At 38.7% G+C, this 21,410-nt stretch overlaps 1 protein-coding gene across 1 annotated transcript in view; it reads right to left on the bottom strand.

Annotated features, from left to right (window-relative positions):
- The window catches only part of PACRG (parkin coregulated), a 544,435-nt gene that overhangs the window by 243,847 nt on the left and 279,178 nt on the right, over window positions 1-21,410 (bottom strand). The window contains exon 3 of the mRNA XM_081250477.1: window positions 249-420. Within this exon, the coding sequence (XP_081106603.1) occupies window positions 249-420 (172 nt within the window). The remainder of the gene's footprint in view (window positions 1-248; window positions 421-21,410) is intronic.

Below are 21,410 nucleotides of genomic sequence, written 5' to 3'. Positions count from 1 at the left end.
TTATGAAACATTTTAAGTTAGTGTAAACCCCATGCAATTTAGTTTATTTATGTCGCTAAGCTGCACTGCAGTATCAATGATGGGATATATTAGGAGATTTGGGACGTTTGGCCCCATAAGGCAATTTATAAAAATTATTGCAAAACCTGGGGATAGCCTCAGTCTGTTGTGTTTTATTGCTTAATTATCAAGTTGTCAAAAAGTGGCACCATATAAACTGAGTGATGCTTTTTTACCTGTTCACTTACTTTTTATCGGGATAATGAGCTGTGGAATGACAGGAAGAATCTTGTTCCCCCCGTGTTTCAGCATGTCGTGGATTCCTTGCCGAGCAAAAAATTCGTAGGGAAATGTCATTTCACAGAGCCCATCAAAAAACAGAGGCAGATAATGATGGTAATCCAGCTTCTCAATTTCTACCTGAAAGGAGAGAGAAAAAATGCTAGGTGAAAACAAAAATGAGGCAAAGCATGGCTGGGCCAACCGTGAAGCTGTCACTAACTTAGAAGAAGCAAGTTCTTCAGAACTTCAGGAATATTTTATTAGCCAACTCATGTAACAACCTGAGGTATGTTGTCACGTCTTTAATCTAGTAGTAATGAGGTTAAAATCATTGACCTTTAAATATTAACAGATTAAAATCATTAATAATCTACATTGGGAGCATTTTAGTACTTTTGGGGGGGGGTTCTTAGGTTAATTTTTTACCATTTGGCACAAAGGCAATACTGAAAAGGGATTCAAAAAGTCCATGGTATGTATGCTGAAAAAAATATGTATCTATATATAAAAGAATAAAATGGGAAAGAAACAGTTGAAAGGAGATTAACATCTGAATTTCCAACAGAAATCTAATAGGTATTGCACATTAATATATTATTGTGAGATATGTCTCTTCAGGACCTGGCAAATATGAGAGTAAGGGGTAAAATATGATTCTATGGATGTCTCCTGGAGCCTGCATGTCAGGTAGAATGTTGGTGCCATCAAGAAAAAATGGGGAAGACACACACTGAGCTGAACCTAAACAGACCATTGACCCCTCAGAATTAAAATATCCCAAACTCTCCTCTGCTTCTTCTGGGACCAGAGATATACCACTTCTATATACTTCACTCTCAATAATGCTTGCATGACCTCTTGTCCAGATCTTTGCAATAGTATCAAGCACGGAAAGGAATAGGAACAAAATTTCCAGAACGGAGAAAAGAGATGGCATTTTGGCAGCTGTTCAGATATAGATTTGCTCTAGCCTGGGTCCTCTACTATCTAGAGTATCCATGACCTGACTTTCTACCTGCAAGGTGACAGGAGTGATGATGATATCATGGATGGAAAGATGTCAACAGACAGACTGTGGATATAACACACCTACGGAGCAAAGGATTCAGTGTTCCCAGTAAGAGGTGCAAATTTCCCTGATTTTCATGTCCTTATGAAGGTACCCAGCTTCCAATTATCACCTTATAATTAAGTGAGGAGCCCAACAAGACCTCAGAGAAACCTTTTTACATTAGGAGGTTTTCATACCCTCCAGTTGTCTCCCAGAATTCTGGAGTTTCTAGCCATGTGCCTGCCTGGGCCTGGGTGTGAGTAACTGATAACAACCCAACCACATTTCTGAGTGCTTACTGTAAGTCCAGGTGAATCAAATGTCCTACAATTCCCCAAGCAGGAGGTCTGTCTCCAGACTGCTCATGAACTACCCAGCCAACTAAGGAAGTAAGCACTCAGATTCGAATATTCATGCCCTTTGGGAAGTGCAGCTTGGAAAATGAATCCTAAATGGAGGTATATACAGATATGTTTTACTTTATATTCCTTCAATAGTTGTAAAAGTTGCTTTATTCATAGTAAAAGTTTATGAAGTATATATTTAATACCAACCTTCTCAAGGGTTGTTGTGTATCTGAGAACATTTTAGAACATGATTTTGCACAATTAAAAAAATATTGTTACATCATTCAGCTCCAAAAGTATTATACAATGTTGTTACCTATCATTTTACCTTGTAACTTAACTTCATAATTCAAGTGTCATCTGTACTATATTTTGACTTGTACTTTTGATATTTTGCTAAATATTTAAGCCCATTGTCACAGTTTTACATATGTCTCTTATAAAGTAGAAAATCATTAAATTTTCTACTTTAATATGATCTAAGACTTTGTATTTTAATATATTAAGCATTCACATTTATGGCTATGTCTAGTTAACTTCTGTCATCTTATTTTTTTTGGTCTCTGAATTTCATTTTTCATTTACATTTTCCTTTCAACTTTGTATTTTTGTTATGTGGATTGTTTTCTTTACATTTTTGTGTCTGATGATTTGAAAGATAAAGCCTATTTAAATATTTTATTGGAGCTATCTCACAGTGTTCTCAAATATTTTAAAACATATGTATCTTAGAGAAGTAAGTTAAAAATCTCCTACTAAGATAACTGACATGCCAATTTTTCTTTGGAATTTTGTTGGGTTTTTTTTTTTTTTTTGGTATGATTTGGGGCCGCAATTCCAACATCAACAACAGCAACAATAAAAATGCCATGTTTATGATACCAGACACTATTGTAAATACTTATGTGTATTAGTTCACTTAATCCTCATAACAGTTCTAAGAGGTAGGTATTACTGGCATCCCAATTTTCAGTATAAGGAAACTGAGGCACAGAGAGGTTTAATAACTTGCCTAAGATTTGCAGCTAGTTAGTGATAGAACTGGGATCCAAACCCAAGCAGTCTGGCTGCAGGACATGATACTACTTATCAGGCTATGTTGTGAGGCATGTCAAGGTTCAGCATTATTGGAATCTCCTTGTGAACTGGTCCCTTTATCCTCCTGTCTTTATCCTCTTTATTATTATTAATGTAGTCTGTCTTAGTCTAATCTAATACTAATATTGCTATAACTGGCTTGTCTACTTTATCTTTCTCTCTACTTTTACTTTCTTCCTTCCTCTGACATTATGTTTCAGAATATCTTTTTTAGGTGGAGTTCCAGAAGCAAAGTCATGAGAAGGTTGGAGGGAGTGGGTACCACTTCCGTGGGCCATGTCTGGTAGTCACACTCTAGAGGGAGACTATTGCTTACTGTAGTGCTGCGTGCAGGACAAGGAACATCCAAGATACCTGATCCCAGAGATTTGCAAATGGTTTTACCATTTGGGCTGGGTCACTGGGACTGGAGGAGGAATTAGCTTGAAGTGTGGCCGTGTGGCTGACAGGGTGTTGGTGCTCCAGCCGGGTCTCAGGCCTGAGCCTCTGAAGTGGGAGAGCCGAGTTCAGGATATTGGACCACCAGAGACCTCCGGGCCCCATGTAATATCAATCGGTGAGAGCTCTCCCAAAGATCTCCATCTCAATGCTAACACACAGCTCCACCCAAAGGCCAGCAGGCTGCAGTGTTGGATGTCCCATGCCAAACAACTACCAAGAGAGGAACATAACCTGACCCATTAGCAGTAAGGCTGCCTAAAATCATACTAAGTTCACAGACACCCCAAAACACCAACGGACGCAGCCTTGCCCACCAGAAAGACAAGATCCAGCCCCACCCACCAGAAAACAGGCACCAGTCCCCTCCCCTAGGAAGCCTACACAAGCCACTAAACCAACCTTACCCAAGGGAGGCAGACATCAAAAACAACGGGAACTACAAACCTGCAGCCTGCAAAAAGGAGACCCCAAACACAGTAAGTTAAGCAAAATGGGAAGACAGAGAAATATGCAGCAGATGAAGGAGCAATGTAAAAACCCACCAGACCAAACAAATGAAGAGGAAATAGGCAGTCTACCTGAAGAAGGATTCAGAGTAATGATAGTAAAGATGACCCACAATCTCAGAAATAGAATGGAGAAAATACAAGAAACGTTTAACAAGGGCGTAGTAGAACTAAAGAGCAAACAAACAATGATGAACAACACAATAAATGAAATTAAAAATTCTCTAGAAGGAATCAATAGCAGAATAACTGATGGAGGAGAACAGATAAGTGACCTGGAAGATAAAATAGTGGAAATGACTACTGCAGAGCAGAATAATGAAAATAATTGAGGACAGTCTCAGAGACCTAAGGGACAACATTAAACACACAAACATTCGAATTATAGGGGTCTCAGAAGAGAAGAAAAAAGGGTCTGAGAAAATATTTGAAGAGATTAGAGTTGAAAATTTCCCTAACATGGGAAAGGAAATAGTTAATCAAGTCCAGGAAGTGCAGAGTCCCATACAAGATAAAACCAAGGAGAAACACTCCAAGACACATATTAATCAAACTATTAGAAATGAAATACAAAGAAAAAATATTAAAAGCAGTAAGGGAAAAGCAACAAATAACATACAAGGAAATCTCCATAAGGTTAACAGCTGATCTTTCAGCAGAAATTCTGCAAGTTAAGAGGGAGTGGCAGGACATATTTAAACTGATGAAAGGGAAAAACACACCCAAGATTCCTCTACCCAGCAAAGATCTGATTCAGATTTGACAGAGAAATTAAAACATTTATAGATGAGCAAAAGCTAAGAGAATTCAGCACCACCAAACCAGCATTACAACAAATACTAATGGAACTTCTCTAAGCAGGAAACACAAGAGAAGGAAAAGATCTACAATAACAAACCCAAAACAATTAAGAAAATGGGAATAGGAACATATATAATGATAACTACTTTAAATGTAAATGGATTAAATGCTCCAACCAAATGACAGAGACTGGCTGAATGGACCCATATATATAGGTTGTCTACAAGAGGCCCAGTTCAGACCTAGGGACCCATACAGGTTGAAAGTAAGAGGATGGAAAAAGATATTCCAGGTAAACGGAAATAAAAGAAAGCTGGAGTAGCAATTCTCATATCAGACAAAATAGACTTTAAAATAAAGACTATTACAAGAGACAAAGAAGGCCACTACATAATGATCAAGGGATCGATCCAAGAAGAAGATATAACAATTGTAAATATTTATGCACCCAACATAGGAGCAACTCAATATATTAGGCAAATGCTAACAGCCATAAAAGGGGAAATCGACAGTAACACACTCATAGTAGGGGACTTTTTACCAATGGACAGATCATCCAAAATGAAAATAAATAAGGAAACACAAGCTTTAAATGACACATTAGACCAGCTGCACGTAATTGGTATTTATAGGATATTCCATCCAAAAACCACAGAATACACTTTCTTCTCAAGTGCTCATGGAACATACTCCGGGACAGATCATATCTTGGGTCACAAATCAAGTAAATTTAAGAAAATTGAAACCGTATCAAGTATCTCTTTGGACCACAATGCTATGAGACTAGATATCAATTACAAGAAAAAAACTAAAAAATACAAACACATGGTGGCTAAACAATACACTACTAAATAACCAAGAAACCACTGAAGAAATCAAAGAGGGAATCAAAAAATACCTAGAAACAAATGACAATGAAAACTCAAGGACACAAAACCTATGGGATGAATCAAAAGCAGTTCTAAGGGGGAATTTTATATCAATAAAATCCTACCTCAAGAAACAAGAAAAATCTTGAATTAACAACCTAAACTTATACCTAAAGCAATTAGAGAAAGAAGAGCAAAAGAACCCCAAAGTTAGCAGAAGGAAAGAAATCATAAAGGTTAGATCAGAAGTAAATGAAAAAGGAATTAAGGAAACAAGAGCAAAGATCAATAAAACTAAAAGATGGTTCTTTGAGAAGATAAACAAAATTGATAAACCACTAGCCAGACTCATCAAGAAAAAAAGGAAGAAGACTCAAATAAACAGAATTAGAAATGAAAAAGGAGAAGTAACAATGGACCCGGCAGAAATACAAGGGATCATGAGAGATTACTACAAGCAACTATATACCAATAAAATGGACAGCCTGGAAGAAATGGACAAATTCTTAAAAAAGCACAACGTTCCAAGACTGAACCAGGAAGAAATAGAAAATATGAACAGACCAATCACAAGCACTGAAATTGAAACTGGGATTAAAAATCTTCCAATAAACAAAAGCCCAGGACCAGATGGCTTCTCAGGTGAATTCTATCAAACATCTAGAGGAGAGCTAACACCTACCCTTCTCAAACTCTTCCAAAATATAGCAGAGGGAGGAACACTCCCAAACTCATTTTATGAGGTTACCATCACACTGATACCAGAACCAGACAAAGATGTCACAAAAAAAGAAAACTACAAACCAATATCACTGATGAACATAGATACAAAAATCCTCAACACAGAGCTAGCAAACAGAATCCAACAGCACATTAAAAGGATCATACACCATGGTCAAGGTGGGTTTATCCCAGGAATGCAAGTATTCTTCAATATACACAAATCAATCAATGTGATAAACCATATTAACAACATGAAGGAGAAAAACCATATGATCATCTCAGTAGATGCAGAAAAAGCTTTTGACAAAATTCAACACCCATTTATAAAAAAAACCCTGTATAGAGGGAACTTACCCCAACATAATAAAGGCTATAGATGACAAACCCACAGCCAACATTGTCCTCAATGGTGAAAAACTGAAACCATTTCCTCTAAAATCAGGAACAAGACATGGATGCCCACTCTCAGCACTGTTATTCAACATAGTTTTGTAAGTTTTAACCACAGGAATCAGAGAAGAAAAAGAAATAAAAGGAATGCAAATCAGAAAAGAAGAAGTAAAGCTGTCACTGTTTGCACATGACATGATACCATACATAGAGAATCCTAAGACTCTACCAGAAAACTACTAGAGCTAATCAATGAATTTGTAAAGTAGCAGGATACAAAATTAAGGCAGAGAAATCTCTTGCATTCCTATATACTAATGATGAAAAATCTGAAAGAGAAATTAAGGAAACACTCCCATTTACCATTGCAACAAAAAGAATAAAATACCTAGGACTAAACTTACCTAAGGAGACAAAAGACTTGTATGCAGAAAACTATAAGACACTGATGAAAGAAATTAAAGATAATACAAACAGATGGAGAGATATACCATGTTCTTAGATTGGAAGAATCAACATTGTGAAAATGACTATACTACCCAAAGCAATCTACAGATTCAATGCAATCCCTATCAAACTACCAATGACATTTTTCACAGAACTAGAAGAAAAAAATTTACAATTTGTATGGAAACACAAAAGACGCTGAATATCCAAAGCAATCTTGAGAAAGAAAAACGGAGCTGGGGGAATCAGGCTCCCAGACTTCAGACTATACAACAAAGCTACAGTAATCAAGACAGTATGGTACTGGCACACAAAAAGAAATATAGATCAATGGAACAGGATGGAAAGTCCAGAGATAAACCCACACACATATGGTCACCTTATCTTTGACAAAGGAGGCAAGAATATACAATGGAGAAAAGACAGCCCTTCAATAAGTGGTGCTGGGAAAACTGGACAGCTACATGTAAAAGAATGAAATTAGAAGACTCCCTAGCACCCTACACAAAAATAAACTCAAAATGGATTAAAGACCTAAATGTAAGGCCAGACACTATAAAACTCTTAGAGGAAAACATAGGCAGAACACTCTATGACATACATCACAGCAAGATCCTTTTTGACCCACCTCCTAGACAAATGGAAATAAAAACAAAAATAAACAAATGGGACCTAATGAAACTTAAAAGCTTTTGCACAGCAAAGGAAACCATAAATAAGATGAAAAGATAACCCTCAGAATAGGAGAAAATATTTACAAATGAAGCAATGACCAAGGATTAATCTCCAAAATATACAAGCAGCTCATGCAGCTCAGTATGAAAGAAAACAAACAACCCAATCCAAAAATGGACAGAAGCTTTAAATAGACATTTCTCTAAAGAGGATATACAGATTGCCAACGGACACATGAAAGGATGCTCACTCTCACTAGTCATTAGAGAAATGCAAATCGAAACTACAATGTGATATCATCTCACACCAGTCAGAATGGCCATCATCAAAAAATCTATAAACGATAAATGCTGGAGAGCTTGTGGAGAAAAGTGAACCCTGTTGCACTATTGGTGGGAATGTAAAGTGACACAGCCACTATGGAGAACAGTATGGAGGTTCCTTAAAAAACTACAAATAGAACTACTGTACAACACAGCAATCCCACTACTGGGTATATACCCTGAGAAAATCATAATTCAAAAAGAGTCATGTACCACAATGTTCATTGCAGCTCTATTTGCAATAGCCAGGACATGGAAGCAACCTAGGTGTCCACTGACAGATGAATGGATAAAGAAGCTGTGGCACATATATATATAATGGAATATTACTCAGCCATAAAGAGAAACTAAACTGAGTTATTTGTAGTGAGGTGGATGGACCTAGGGTCTGTCATACAGAGTGAAGTAAGTCAGAAAGAGAAAAACAAATACCATATGCTAACACATATATATGGAATCTAAAACACAATCCAAATTGTTTGGATCTGATGAAACTAGGGGCAGGACAGCAATAAAGACACAGATGTAGAAAATGGACTTGAGGACACGGGGAGGGGGAAGGGTAAACTGGGATGAAGTAAGAGAGCATCATTAACATATATATACTACCAAATGTAAAATAGATAGCTAGTGGGAAGCAGCAGCATAGCACAGGGAGATCAGCTCGGTGCTTTTTGACCACCTAGAGGGGTGGGATAGGGAGGGTGGGAGGGAGACGCAAGAGGGATGAGATATGTGGATATATGTATACATATAGCTGATTCACTTTGTTATACAGCAGAAACTAACACAGCAACGTAAAGCAATTATACTCCAATAAAGATGTTTAAAAAAATTAAAGGCCCCGGAGGAAGATGGCGGAAGAGTAAGACGCGGAGATCACCTTCCTCCCCACAGATACATCAGAAATTCATCTACACGTGGAACAACTCCTACAGAACACCTACTGAACGCTGACAGAAGACCTCAGACCCCCCAAAAGGCAAGAAGCTCCCCACATACCTGGGTAGGGCAAAAGAAAAAAAGAATAAACAGAGACAATAGGATAGGGACGGGACCTGCACCAGTGGGAGGGAGCCGTGAAGGGGGGAAGGTTTCTACACACTACAAGCCCCTTCGCGGGCGGAGACTGCAGGTGGCGGAGGGGGAAAGCTTCGGAGTAGCGGAGGAGAGCACAGCAACAGGGGTGCGGAGGGCAAAGCGGAGAGATTCTGGCACAGAGGACCGGTGCCCTCAGGCACACACCAGCCCGAGAGGCTTGTCTGCTCGGCCGCCGTGGCGGGCGGGGCTGGGAGCTGAGGCTCGGGTATCGGCTTTCAGTCGGAGCGCAGGGAGAGGACTGGGGCTGGCGGCAGGAAGAGAGCCTGAAGGGGTTAGTGCACCACGGCTAGCCCGGAGGGAGTCCGGGGAAAGGGTCTGGAGCTGCTGAAGAGGCAAGAGACTTTTTTCCCTTTTGTTTCCTGGTGCGCGAGGAGAGGGCATTAAGAGGGCTGTTTGGGGAAGCGCCGGAGACAGGCACGAGCCGCGGGTAAGGCACGGACCTCGGAGACGGGCGTGGGCCGCCGCCGCAGCCGCCCGCCGTCGCCCGCCACCGCGGCCCGCCGCCGCCGCCGCCGCCGCCGCCGCCACCGCCGCCCGCCGCGGCCCGCCGCCGCCGCCGCCGCCGCCGCGGGGCCTGTGTGCGAGCGCGGGTCACTGTCCGCCCCGCCTTCCGGGGGGCCTGTGCACCCCGCCACTGCCGGGGTCCCCGAGACCCGGGGACGGCTTTCCCGGGAAAGCGCACGGAGCGCCACGGGCTGCTGCAACGTCACGCCGGCCTCTGCCGCCGCAGGCCCGCCCCACACTGCGCGCCCCTCCCTCCCCTCTGCCTGAGTGAGCCAGAGCCCCCGAATCAGCGGCTCCTTTAAACCCGTCCTGTCTGAGCGAAGAACGGACGCCCTCCGGCGACCTACGCGCAGAGGCGGGGCCAGGTGCAAGGCTGAGACCCGGGTGCTGTGAGAGCAGAGGCAGGGAAATCTCTCTGTGCAGCCTCGGAGGCAGCGGATTAAAGCTCCACGGTCCATTTGATGTGCCCTGCGTCTGTGGAGTGCATGAATGGACAGCGAATCATCCCAAATTGAGGAAGTGGACTTTGAGGACAAGATTTAAGACTTTCCCCCCTTTTCCTCTTTTTACAACGAATTATTCCAAATTAAGGAGGTGGACTTAGAGAGCAAGATTTCAGACTTCTCGCCCTTTTCCTCTTTTTACAACGAATTATCCCAAATTGAGGAGGTGGACTTGGAGAGCAAGATTTTTGATTTTTCCCCCTGCTCTCTTTTTGTGAATGTGTATGTGTAATCTTCTGTGTAAGATTCTCTCTGTATAGCTTTGCTTCCACCATATGTCCCAGGGTTCTATCGGTCCGTTTTTTTTTTTTTTTTCAATAATTACTTTCTAATTTTAATAACGCTACTATATTTCATACTTTATTCTATTTTACTTTACCTGCTCTTTCTTTTTTTCCTACTCTCCCTTCCTCCCTCCCTCCCTCCGCTCCTCCTTTCCTTCTTTCTTTTTCTTTCCTCCCTCCCACCCTTCTTCTTTCCACTTTCTTTTTCTTTCCTTCCTCCCTCCTTCCTGTCTTTCTTCCTTTCCTTCCTCCCTCCCTCCCTCCTTTCTTTCCTTCTTTCTTTCCATCCTTCCTCCCTCCCTCCCTCCTTTCTTTCTTCCTTCCTTCCTTCCTTCCTTCCTTTCTTCCCTTCTTCCTTTCTTTCCCTCTCTCTTTCTTTCTTCTACTAATTCTTTCTTTCTACTTTTTCTCCCTGTTATTCTCAGCCGGGTGGATGAAAGGCTCTTGGTGCTGCAGCCAGGAGCCAGTGCTGTGCCTCTGAAGTGGGAGAGCCAACTTCAGGACACGGGTCCACAAGAGACCTCCCAGCTCCACATAATATCAAGCAGCGAAAATCTCCCAGAGATCTCCATCCCAACACCAGCACCCAGCTTCAGTGAACGACCAGCAAGCTACAGTGCGGGTCACCCTATGCCAAGCAACTAGCAAGGCAGGAACACAACCCCACCCATTAGCAGAGAGGCTACCTAAAAACATAATAAGGCCATAGGCACCCCAAAACACACCACCAGACGTGGACCTGTCCACCAGAAAGACAAGATCGAGCCTCAACCACCAGAGCACAGGAATTAGTCCCCCCCACCATGAAGCCTACACAACCTACTGAAACAACCTTAGCCACTGGGGTCAGACACCAAAAACAACGGGAACTACGAATCTGCAGCCGGCAAAAAGGAGACCCCAAACACAGTAACATAAGCAAAATGAGAAGGCAGAAAAACACACAGCAGGTGAAGGAGCAAGATAAACACCTACCAGACCTAACAAATGAAGAGGTAATAGGCAGTCTACCTGAAAAAGAATTCAGAATAATGATAGTAAAGCTGATCCAAGATTCTATTTCCAAGATCCATAATCTTGGAAATAGAATAGACAACATGCAAGAAACAGTTAACAAGGACCTAGAAGAACTAAAGATGAATCAAGCATCGATTAAAAACACAATAAATGAAATGAAAAATACTCTAGATGGGATCAATAGCAGAATAACTGAGGCAGAAGAACGGATAAGTGAGGTGGAAGATAAAATAGTGGAAATAACTGATGCAGAGCAAAATAAAGAAAAGAGAATGAAGAGAACAGAGGACAGTCTCAGAGACCTCTGGGACAACATTAAACGCACCAACATTCGAATTATAGGGGTTCCAGAAGAAGAAGAGAAAAAGAAAGGGACTGAGAAAATATTTGAAGAGATTATAGTTGAAAACTTCCCCAATATGGGAAAGGAAATAGTTAATCAAGTCCAGGAGGCACAGAGAGTCCCATACAGAATAAATCCAAGGAGAAATACACCAAGACACATATTAATCAAACTGTCAAAAATTAAACACAAAGAAATCATATTAAAAGCAGCAAGGCAAAAACAACAAATAACACACAAGGGAATCCCCATCAGGTTAAGAGCTGATCTCTCAGCAGAAACCCTACAAGCCAGAAGGGAGTGGCAGGACATAATTAAAGTGATGAAGGAGAGAAACCTGCAACCTAGATTACTCTACCCAGCAAGGATCTCATTCAGATTTGATGGAGAAATTAAAATCTTTACAGACAAGCAAAAGCTGAGAGAGTTCAGCACCACCAAACCAGCTTTACAACAAATGCTAAAGGAACTTCTCTAGGCAAGAAACACAACAGAAGGAATATACCTACAATAACGAACCCAAAGAAATTAAGGAAATGGGAATAGGAACATACATATCAATAATTACCTTAAATGTAAATGGACTAAATGCCCCCACCAAAAGACACAGAGTGGCTGAATGGATACAAAAACAAGACCCATATATATGCTGTCTACAAGAGACACACTTCAGACCTAGAGACACATACAGATTGAAAGTAAAGGGATGGAAAAAGATATTCCATGCAAATGGAAATCAAAAGAAAGCTGGAGTAGCAATTCTTATATCAGACAAAATAGACTTTAAAATAAAGACTATTAGAAGAGACAAAGAAGGACACTACATAACGATAAAGGGATCGATCCAAGAAGAAGATATAATAATTGTAAATATTTATGCACCCAACATAGGAGCACCTCAATACATAAGGCAAATACTAACAGCCATAAAAGGGGAAATCGACAGTAACACAATCATAGTAGGGGACTTTAACACCCCACTTTCACCAATGGACAGATCATCCAAAATGAAAATAACTAAGGAAACACAAGCTTTAAATGATACATTAAACGAGATGGACTTAGTTGATATTTATAGGACATTCTATCCAAAAACAACAGAATATACATTTTTCTCAAGTGCTCATGGAACATTCTCCAGGATAGATCATATCTTGGGTCACAAATCAAGCCTCGGTAATTTTAAGAAAATTGAAATTGTATCAAGTATCTTCTCCGACCACAATGCTATGAGACTAGACATCAATTACAGGAAAAGATGTGTAAAAAATACAAACACATGGAGGCTAAACAATACACTACTTAATAACGAAGTGATCACTGAAGAAATCAAAGAGGAAATTAAAAAATACCTAGAAACAAATGACAATGGAGACACGACGACCCAAAACCTATGGGACGCAGCAAAAGCAGTTCTAAGGGGGAAGTTTATAGCAATACAATCCCACCTTAAGAAACAGGAAGCATTTCGAGTAAACAACCTGACCCTGCACCTAAAGCAATTAGAGAAAGAAGAACAAAAATACCCCAAAGCTAGCAGAAGGAAAGAAATCATAAAGATCAGATCAGAAATAAATGAAAAAGAAATGAAGGAAACGATAGCAAAGATCAACCAAACTAAAAGCTGGTTCTTTGAGAAGATAAACAAAATTGACAAACCATTAGCCAGACTCATCAAGAAAAAAAGGGAGAAGACTCAAATCAATAGAATTAGAAATGAAAAAGGAGAAGTAACAACTGACACTGCAGAAATACAAAAGATTATGAGAGATTACTATAAGCAAATCTATTCCAATAAAATGGACAACCTGGAAGAAATGGACACATTCTTAGAAATGCACAACCTGCCAAGACTGACTCAGGAAGAAATAGAAAATATGAATAGACCAATCACAAGCACTGAAATTGAAACTGTGATTAAAAATCTTCCATCAAACAAAAGCCCAGGACCAGATGGCTTCACAGGTGAATTCTATCAAACATTTAGAGAAGAGCTAACACCTATCCTTCTCAAACTCTTCCAAAATAGAGCAGAGGGAGGAACACTCCCGAACTCATTCTACGAGGCCGACATCACCTTGATACCAAAACCAGGCAAGGATGTCACAAAGAAAGAAAACTACAGGCCAATATCACTGATGAACATAGATGCAAAAATCCTCAACAAAATACTAGCAAACAGAATCCAAGAGCACATTAAAAGGATCATACACCATGATCAAGTGGGGTTTATCCCAGGAATGCAAGGATTCTTCAATATACGCAAATCAATCAATGTAATACACCATATTAACAAGTTGAAGGAGAAAAACCATATGATCATCTCAATAGATGCAGAGAAAGCTTTCGACAAAAATCAACACCCATTTATGATAAAAACCCTGCAGAAAGTAGGTATAGAGGGATCTTTCCTCAACATAGTAAAGGCCATATATGACAAACCCACAGCCAACATTGTCCTCAATGGTGAAAAACTGAAACCATTTCCACTAAGATCAGGAACAAGACAAGGTTGCCCACTCTCACCACTCTTATTCAACATAGTTTTGGAAGTTTTAGCCACAGCAATCAGAGAAGAAAAGGAAATAAAAGGAATCCAAATTGGAAAAGAAGAAGTAAAGCTGTCACTGTTTGCAGATGACATGATACTATACATAGAGAATCCTAAAGATGCTACCGAAAAACTACTAGAGCTAATCAATGAATTTGGTAAAGTAGCAGGATATAAAATTAATGTACAGAAATCTCTGGCATTCCTGTACACTAATGATGAAAAATCTGAAAATGAAATCAAGAAAACACTCCCATTTACCATTGCAACAAAAAGAATAAAATATCTAGGAATAAACCTACCTAAGGAGACAAAAGACCTGTATGCAGAAAACTATAAGACACTGATGAAAGAAATTAAAGATGATACAAATAGATGGAGAGATATACCATGCTCCTGGATTGGAAGAATCAATATTGTGAAAATGACTCTACTACCGAAAGCAATCTACAGATTCAATGCAATCCCTATCAAACTACCAATGGCATTTTTCACAGAACTAGAACAAAAAATTTCAAAATTTGTTTGGAAAAACAAAAGGCCCCGAATAGCTAAATTAATCTTGAGAACGAAAAACGGAGCTGGAGGAATCAGGCTCCCTGACTTCAGACTATACCTCAAAGCTACAGTAATTAAGACAGTCTGGTACTGGCATAAAAACAGAAAGATAGATCAGTGGATCAGGATAGAAAGCCCAGAGATAAACCCACGCACATATGGCCAACTTATCTTTGATAAAGGAGCCAGGAATGTACAGTGGAGAAAGGACAGCCTCTTCAATAAGTGGTGCTGGGAAAACTGGACAGGGACATGTAAAAGTTTGAGATTAGATCATTCCCTAGCACCATACACAAAAATAAGCTCAAAATGGATTAAAGACTTAAATGTAAGGCCAGAAACTATCAAACTCTTAGAGGAAAACATAGGTAGAACACTCTATGACATAAATCACAGCAAGATCCTTTTGGACCCACCTCCTAGAGAAATGGAAATAAAGACAAAGATAAACAAATGGGACCTAATGAAACTTCAAAGCTTTTGCACAGCAAAGGAAACCATAAAGAAGACCAAAAGACAACCCTCAGAATGGGAGAAAATATTTGCAAATGAATCAACTGACAAAGGATTAATCTCCAAAATTTATAAACAGCTCATGCAGCTCAATAGCAAAAAAACAGACAACCCAATCCAAAAATGGGCAGAAGACTTAAATAGGCATTTCTCCAAAGAAGATATACAGACTTCCAACAAACACATGAAAGAATGCTCCACATCATTAATCATTAGAGAAATGCAAATCAAAACTACAATGAGATATCATCTCACACCAGTCAGAATGGCCATCATCAAGAAATCTAGAAACAATAAATGCTGGAGAGGGTGTGGAGAAAAGGGAACACTCTTGCACTGCTGGTGGGAATGTGAATTGGTAGAGCCACTATGGAGAACGGTATGGAGGTTCCTTAAAAAACTACAAATAGAACTACCATATGACCCAGCAATCCCACTACTGGGCATATACCCTGAGAAAACCATAATTCAAAAAGAGACATGTACCAAAATGTTCATTGCAGCTCTATTCACAATAGCCCAGAGCTGGAAACAACCTAAGTGTCCATCATCGGATGAATGGATAAAGAAGATGTGGCACATATATACAATGGAATATTACTCAGCCATAAAAAGAAACGAAACTGAGCTATTTGTAATGAGGTGGATAGACCTAGAGTCTGTCATACAGAGTGAAGTTAGTCAGAAAGAGAAAGACAAATACCGTATGCTAACACATATATACGGAATTAAAAAAAAAAAAAAAAAGTCATGAAGGACCTAGGGGCAAAACGGGAATAAAGACACAGACCTACTTGAGAATGGACTTGAGGATATGGGGAGGGGGAAGGGTAAGCTGTGACAAAGCGAAAGAGAGGCATGGACATATATACACTACCAAACGTAAGGTAGATAGATAGTGGGAAGCAGCCGCAGAGCAGAGGGAGATCAGCTCGGTGCTTTGTGACCGCCTGGAGGGGTGGGATGGGGAGGGTGGGAGGGAGGGAGATGCATGAGGGAAGGGATGTGGGAACAGATGTATATGTATGACTGATTCACTTTGTTATAAAGCAGAAACTAATTAAAAAAATAAATAAATAAACTTTAAAAAAAAAAATTAAAGAATATCTTTTCCAAGTAGCTTGTAGTTGAATTTGTTTTTTCCTCTCGCATTTTGTAATATGTGTTCAAACAACAAATATCAAGCATACATATGATTCTTAATTTCAAAAGTTTTGAAAAAGAAAGAAAAGCAATGGGAGCAAGGATAAAGGAAAAGGAAAAAAAGAGGGAGCATTTGAAAGACAGTAAAATTGAATGAAAGACTGAGTGAAAGAGACCGAGAAAGAAAAAGATTTTCTCTGTGTCTTTAACTCCTCCTAGCTCACTGACCACAACAGTTCTTTCATACCAGAAATTCTTGTAAGTTCTTCTTCTGATCTGTTTATCAATTATTTGGCATGTCTATTTCACTCAGATCTATTGTCTTAATGGAATAACAACTTGCCAGTATAGTTTGAGGTCAAAAACTTCTTTAAACACTGTAGACAGCTCTCTACTTGCCACAGGGTTACTTTTTTGTACATAACTCTTTTCTGTTTGCATATCTTCTGTTTCCTCTTTATTATTTTAATATTGTTTCAGTTGATGGATTTGGCTAGGGCTTGGGAAACATTCTCACATTACATTTACAATCAGGACCTTTGTCTGTATTTGTTTTGTTTTGTTTTTAATGATATATCTGACAGGATATATCTGACTTCTCCTTAATGTATTTTTCTTTTTATCTGAAGAGCTCCTCCTAGCTACCACAATATTTTCACATTGTTTTCCACAATAAAGGTATCAATGCTTCTTCACTCCCATCTCTCTTCAACCTGGGAGGCCCTGGTGGGACATTAGTCAGGAGCCACAGCAGGTCGGGACCCGAGCATATGGAGAAAGGAAATAGGAAGGAAAAAATAGAAACAGGTAGATTAATTAAGAGACTGTTGCAGTAATCCGGGTAAAGAAAGTTGGTGGCTTAGGGTAAGCTGGTAGTAAGCAAAATGGTGAAAAGTGAATGAAATAAGGACTTGTTTGGAGATAGAATCGATCAAACTGCTGATGGATTGAATGCAGAATTTGAAGGAAGGAAATCAAGGATGAATTCCAGTGATGAGGGTGTGGTGTCAGGGGGCCCAGGGAAAACAGTTTCACAAGGCCAATTACATCATGTTAATGAGAGCTGAAAAGGGACCAAAGGATTGAACAAAACAAAGGTCACTGGGAACGTGGATTGTTCCTTCACTGCATGCTGTCCTTCTGCAGCATTGTTCCCTGGAGACACTGGTGCCTTTTGTTCCCCAGACAGCAGTGCATCACTCATTCCTCCTTAGAGACTTCCTTTGAATGCACTCCTCCCTTTCTCTCCAGACCTCTCAGTTGCTGGCAACTCCTTTCATCTAGATTTCAGTTCAGTGCGGCCCTCTTACCACTGCCTACTGCCCTGTTTGATTTCTTTGCGGTCCTTATCATTTATACATTGCAATTTCTTAAGTTCTGTTGTTCAGGGAGCTTGTCATTGCCTAGAAGGGTGTTTGGCACATAATAGGTGAATACTCAATAAGCATGTGTTTGAGTTTTAATTCTGACCTTTTGAATCTGTCCTCCGAGCTAACTCTGAGAAGCATACTCAGCTAAGGAACAATGGCCAGATGATGAATGGTCATATCTAGAGCTGAGGGCGGGGACCATGGCAGAGTGCACAGAGGGCTGGTGCTGAACACTGACCCTGTAGCATGAAGAAGCATGTACATTTCTATAAACTTAGGTATCCTACAAATAAAATGCCATGTTTTCTCTATTAAGATTGCAGTAATTATTCACATTTCAGGAATTTTGTGAGTATTTTAACAGACAATCAGGATGGGCTTCTTGGTGTTTCTGTTTACCCTCATTTCACTAGAAATCATTTAGGGTTTAATTTGCTATTCTGTTTACCTTTAAAACTTTAGAAGGAAAAGTTTCTGTTGTTTGTAGTATCATCAAAAACAAACATATTAATGTACATTTATAATTAATATATTGGAATAATACAAGATCGTCTTTCTAAAGTAGCTAGATGTTGAGAATAATTCAAGATTAAAACCAAAATTTAAACTAGAGATAAATTAGGAGATCCCTTATTTACCGTTGTGTGTGTATTTTTCAGATGGTGACTACTATCCCTTACAGGTCTTCTAAATTGCTGGCTTCATTTATTCATTTAAACTTACAAAAAATAATTTTTACTGTTTACTTAGCAATAAACCTTTTTCAGTTATGTAAATTATTTTTCTTCTAAGATAATTTCTTAGTAACAAATATTATACTTTATATTTCTTTACTATTACTGTAAAAATAGCAGGTTTCAAACTTTTATAAAATTTGGGAATCTTTCTTCAAAGTTTATGCAAGAATTCCAAAATTGAAAGAAAACTGTATGAAGTGAGACAAAGAACAAAGGCTGTTTTAAACATATCAGATAAAATTTCATGGTAAAATGCTGATTGATGACAGCTTGGCTATTAACTCCAGAAACATCAAGCATTCTACTCACATAATCTCTCTCTTTTAAATTTATGTTTTATAACTTTTTAAAGATCACATAGCACCTACAAGGTGATCTTTAAATCTTACAGTGACTTTTGGCCAAAAGCAATACAATTCTAACTTCACCTGTCCTATCAGATATGTCTTTTTATCCCCATAACAAATGTGCCAGGCAGTAACGCTGCACTAAGAGGTCAGAAAAACAATGAGGTTATGATTTTCATTAAAAACACTCAAATCAGAAACTTACTCTTACACTTTCCATATCCTTGCTTCAATTAACAAATGGAATATCATTTACAATATCTGTTATTACAAGTTCTGTAGTAATAACTGAGAATCTTGCTTAGAATCACAAAAATCTGAAAAAGTGTACTTATCTATTAACATACTATGACCTCATTTAGCCTTATTATGACATTTCTAAAATAAAGTTTTAACTTACTCTTTTCAATCCTTAAGGTAGCTGTTGAACTATTGCAAGAGGTCTTACAAGTTATATAGGCATTAAGCATGTTTGCAGATGATATATATAACATATTTCAAACATGGATGCACTTTTCTTTTTCAAATGTGTGGATGTGTTTGTGATGAGTCACTGAAAATAATTTATGTCATTTTACATTTTCTCAATGATACTGAATATTTAACTAAAATCCTATAATAGTACATGATGCAAAAATTAAGAATTTTTAACATGAAAAATGTTCTTTGGTGTCAAAAAGGAGATTTCTTGCAGGATGGCAGACAAGGATAATGTGGATCCTTAAACTGTTATAAAGTCTAATAAACACCAAAACATGTTAAATTCAAAGTTGAGGTCAGGAAATCCTCAGATGCTAGAGATAAAGACAAAATCAAGAGTCACAGGGTGATGCCCCATGACCCTAGGCTGTATCAGACACAGACCAGATCAGAAGACTGGAAATGAGCTTTTAAAGTCTCAGGAGTTTAGGAAAACAGGGTGCTTGGCAAGAAAAGGGGGTTAAGCTGAAACTCCTGCACCCAACAGGACCCTTGAAGGGCTGTCCCACTTGTGAAAAGAGGACCAGAAACTCTCTTCCCATGAGTTTGTGGAAATAGAAAGAGAGCTTAGTGTTTGACAAAGCTCTTGATGGGAAAAACTTCATCTGAGAAACAGAAACCCAAAGGAATTAATCAAGGAAGTCAAGGAATTAAGAAAAAAAATTGTTTTCTGACCACTGAAAGGAAACTTTTGGGGCCCAGATAAAAGCAAATACAAAAATGTTAATACCTGCATAACAGAAAATATATAGTATCATTAACCTTAAAATCCAATAGTTGTTTGGAGAATAGATTGGCCGCAAATGAAAAGAGTAGAGGGGTCTGGATCACAGAACTGAGGGACCAACACAGAGTCAGCACAGGGAGATAGGGCAATGGAAAAGATGCAGATAAGTCCCAACCTGAGATGCTCCCACACTTGATTCATGGGAGTTCCAGAGAGGACAGAGTATGGAGAAAGGAGGATTTGGAGAAATAATGGTTGAGACTCTTTCAAAATTGAATAAAGATGTGAATTTTCAGATTGAAGATGCATATATAGATACCTTTTGATAGAAAAACTATAAAACTCCAAAGTCAGGGAAAAGATTTAAAAGCAACTAGAAACAAAAGGCAGATTACATATAAAGGATCAAAATTAGACTGAAATTACATTTCTCATTAATAAAATAGAGGCCAGAAGACAGGGTAAGAATCTTTCAATGTGCTGAAAAAACAGTAATTGTTAATCTTCAATACAATACTCAGCTAAATCACCATTCAAAAATAAAGACAAATTAAATGTATTTGACTAAGACACAAGACTGAGAGGTTTTTTGTTTGTTTGTTTTAACCCAAGGATCATCATCCTAACCAAAGGATAAAATTTACTAAAAAGTGGAATGAACACAGGACAAAGAAGTGAGATGGAAGAGATAATAGTATACAAATTGTCAAACAAATTGATGACTAAATAAGCATTGACTATAAAAAATGTAAAAATTATTAATTACAATGATTTAAAAGTGAATCTGTAGATACTAGGAAGGAAAAGTACAGAAGATGAGAGAAAAGTGATCTGAGTCAAAGTAAGGTCCTTTTATTGATAGGGATGAGTATAAAATTATTAACTTTAGACTTAATTAAGCATATTAAAGTGCAAAGATTCACACTGAAAGAATAGAAATAAAATTAACTTTCAAGAGCATAGAATGTAGTAGAGGGAATAAATAAAGGTCTAGCAACCTTACAGAAGGCTGACTAAACATACCACCTGACTCCAGCAGAAAACAGGGAGAGAAGAAAATACATAGGATGAATCCAAATATATAAGCAATCATAGTAAGTGTAAATGGATTAAATTCTCTTGTTAAAAGATTCTCAAAGAGGGAAAATATGCTTTAGTTATAAATTTGTTTATAAGAGGCACATTCAAAATAAAATGTCAGAGAAAGACGGAAAATAAAGGTATGGTAAAAAATGATAATAAGGGGCTTCCCTGGTGGCGCAGTGGTTGAGAATCTGCC

The sequence above is a fragment of the Mesoplodon bidens genome (assembly GCF_964165515.1).
Source record: "Mesoplodon bidens genome assembly, chromosome: 12".
In the NCBI taxonomy this organism is placed as follows: Eukaryota; Metazoa; Chordata; class Mammalia; order Artiodactyla; family Ziphiidae; genus Mesoplodon; species Mesoplodon bidens.
The sequence above is the reverse complement of the archived record's forward strand: the minus strand, read 5'-3'. Positions and strand labels throughout refer to the sequence as shown.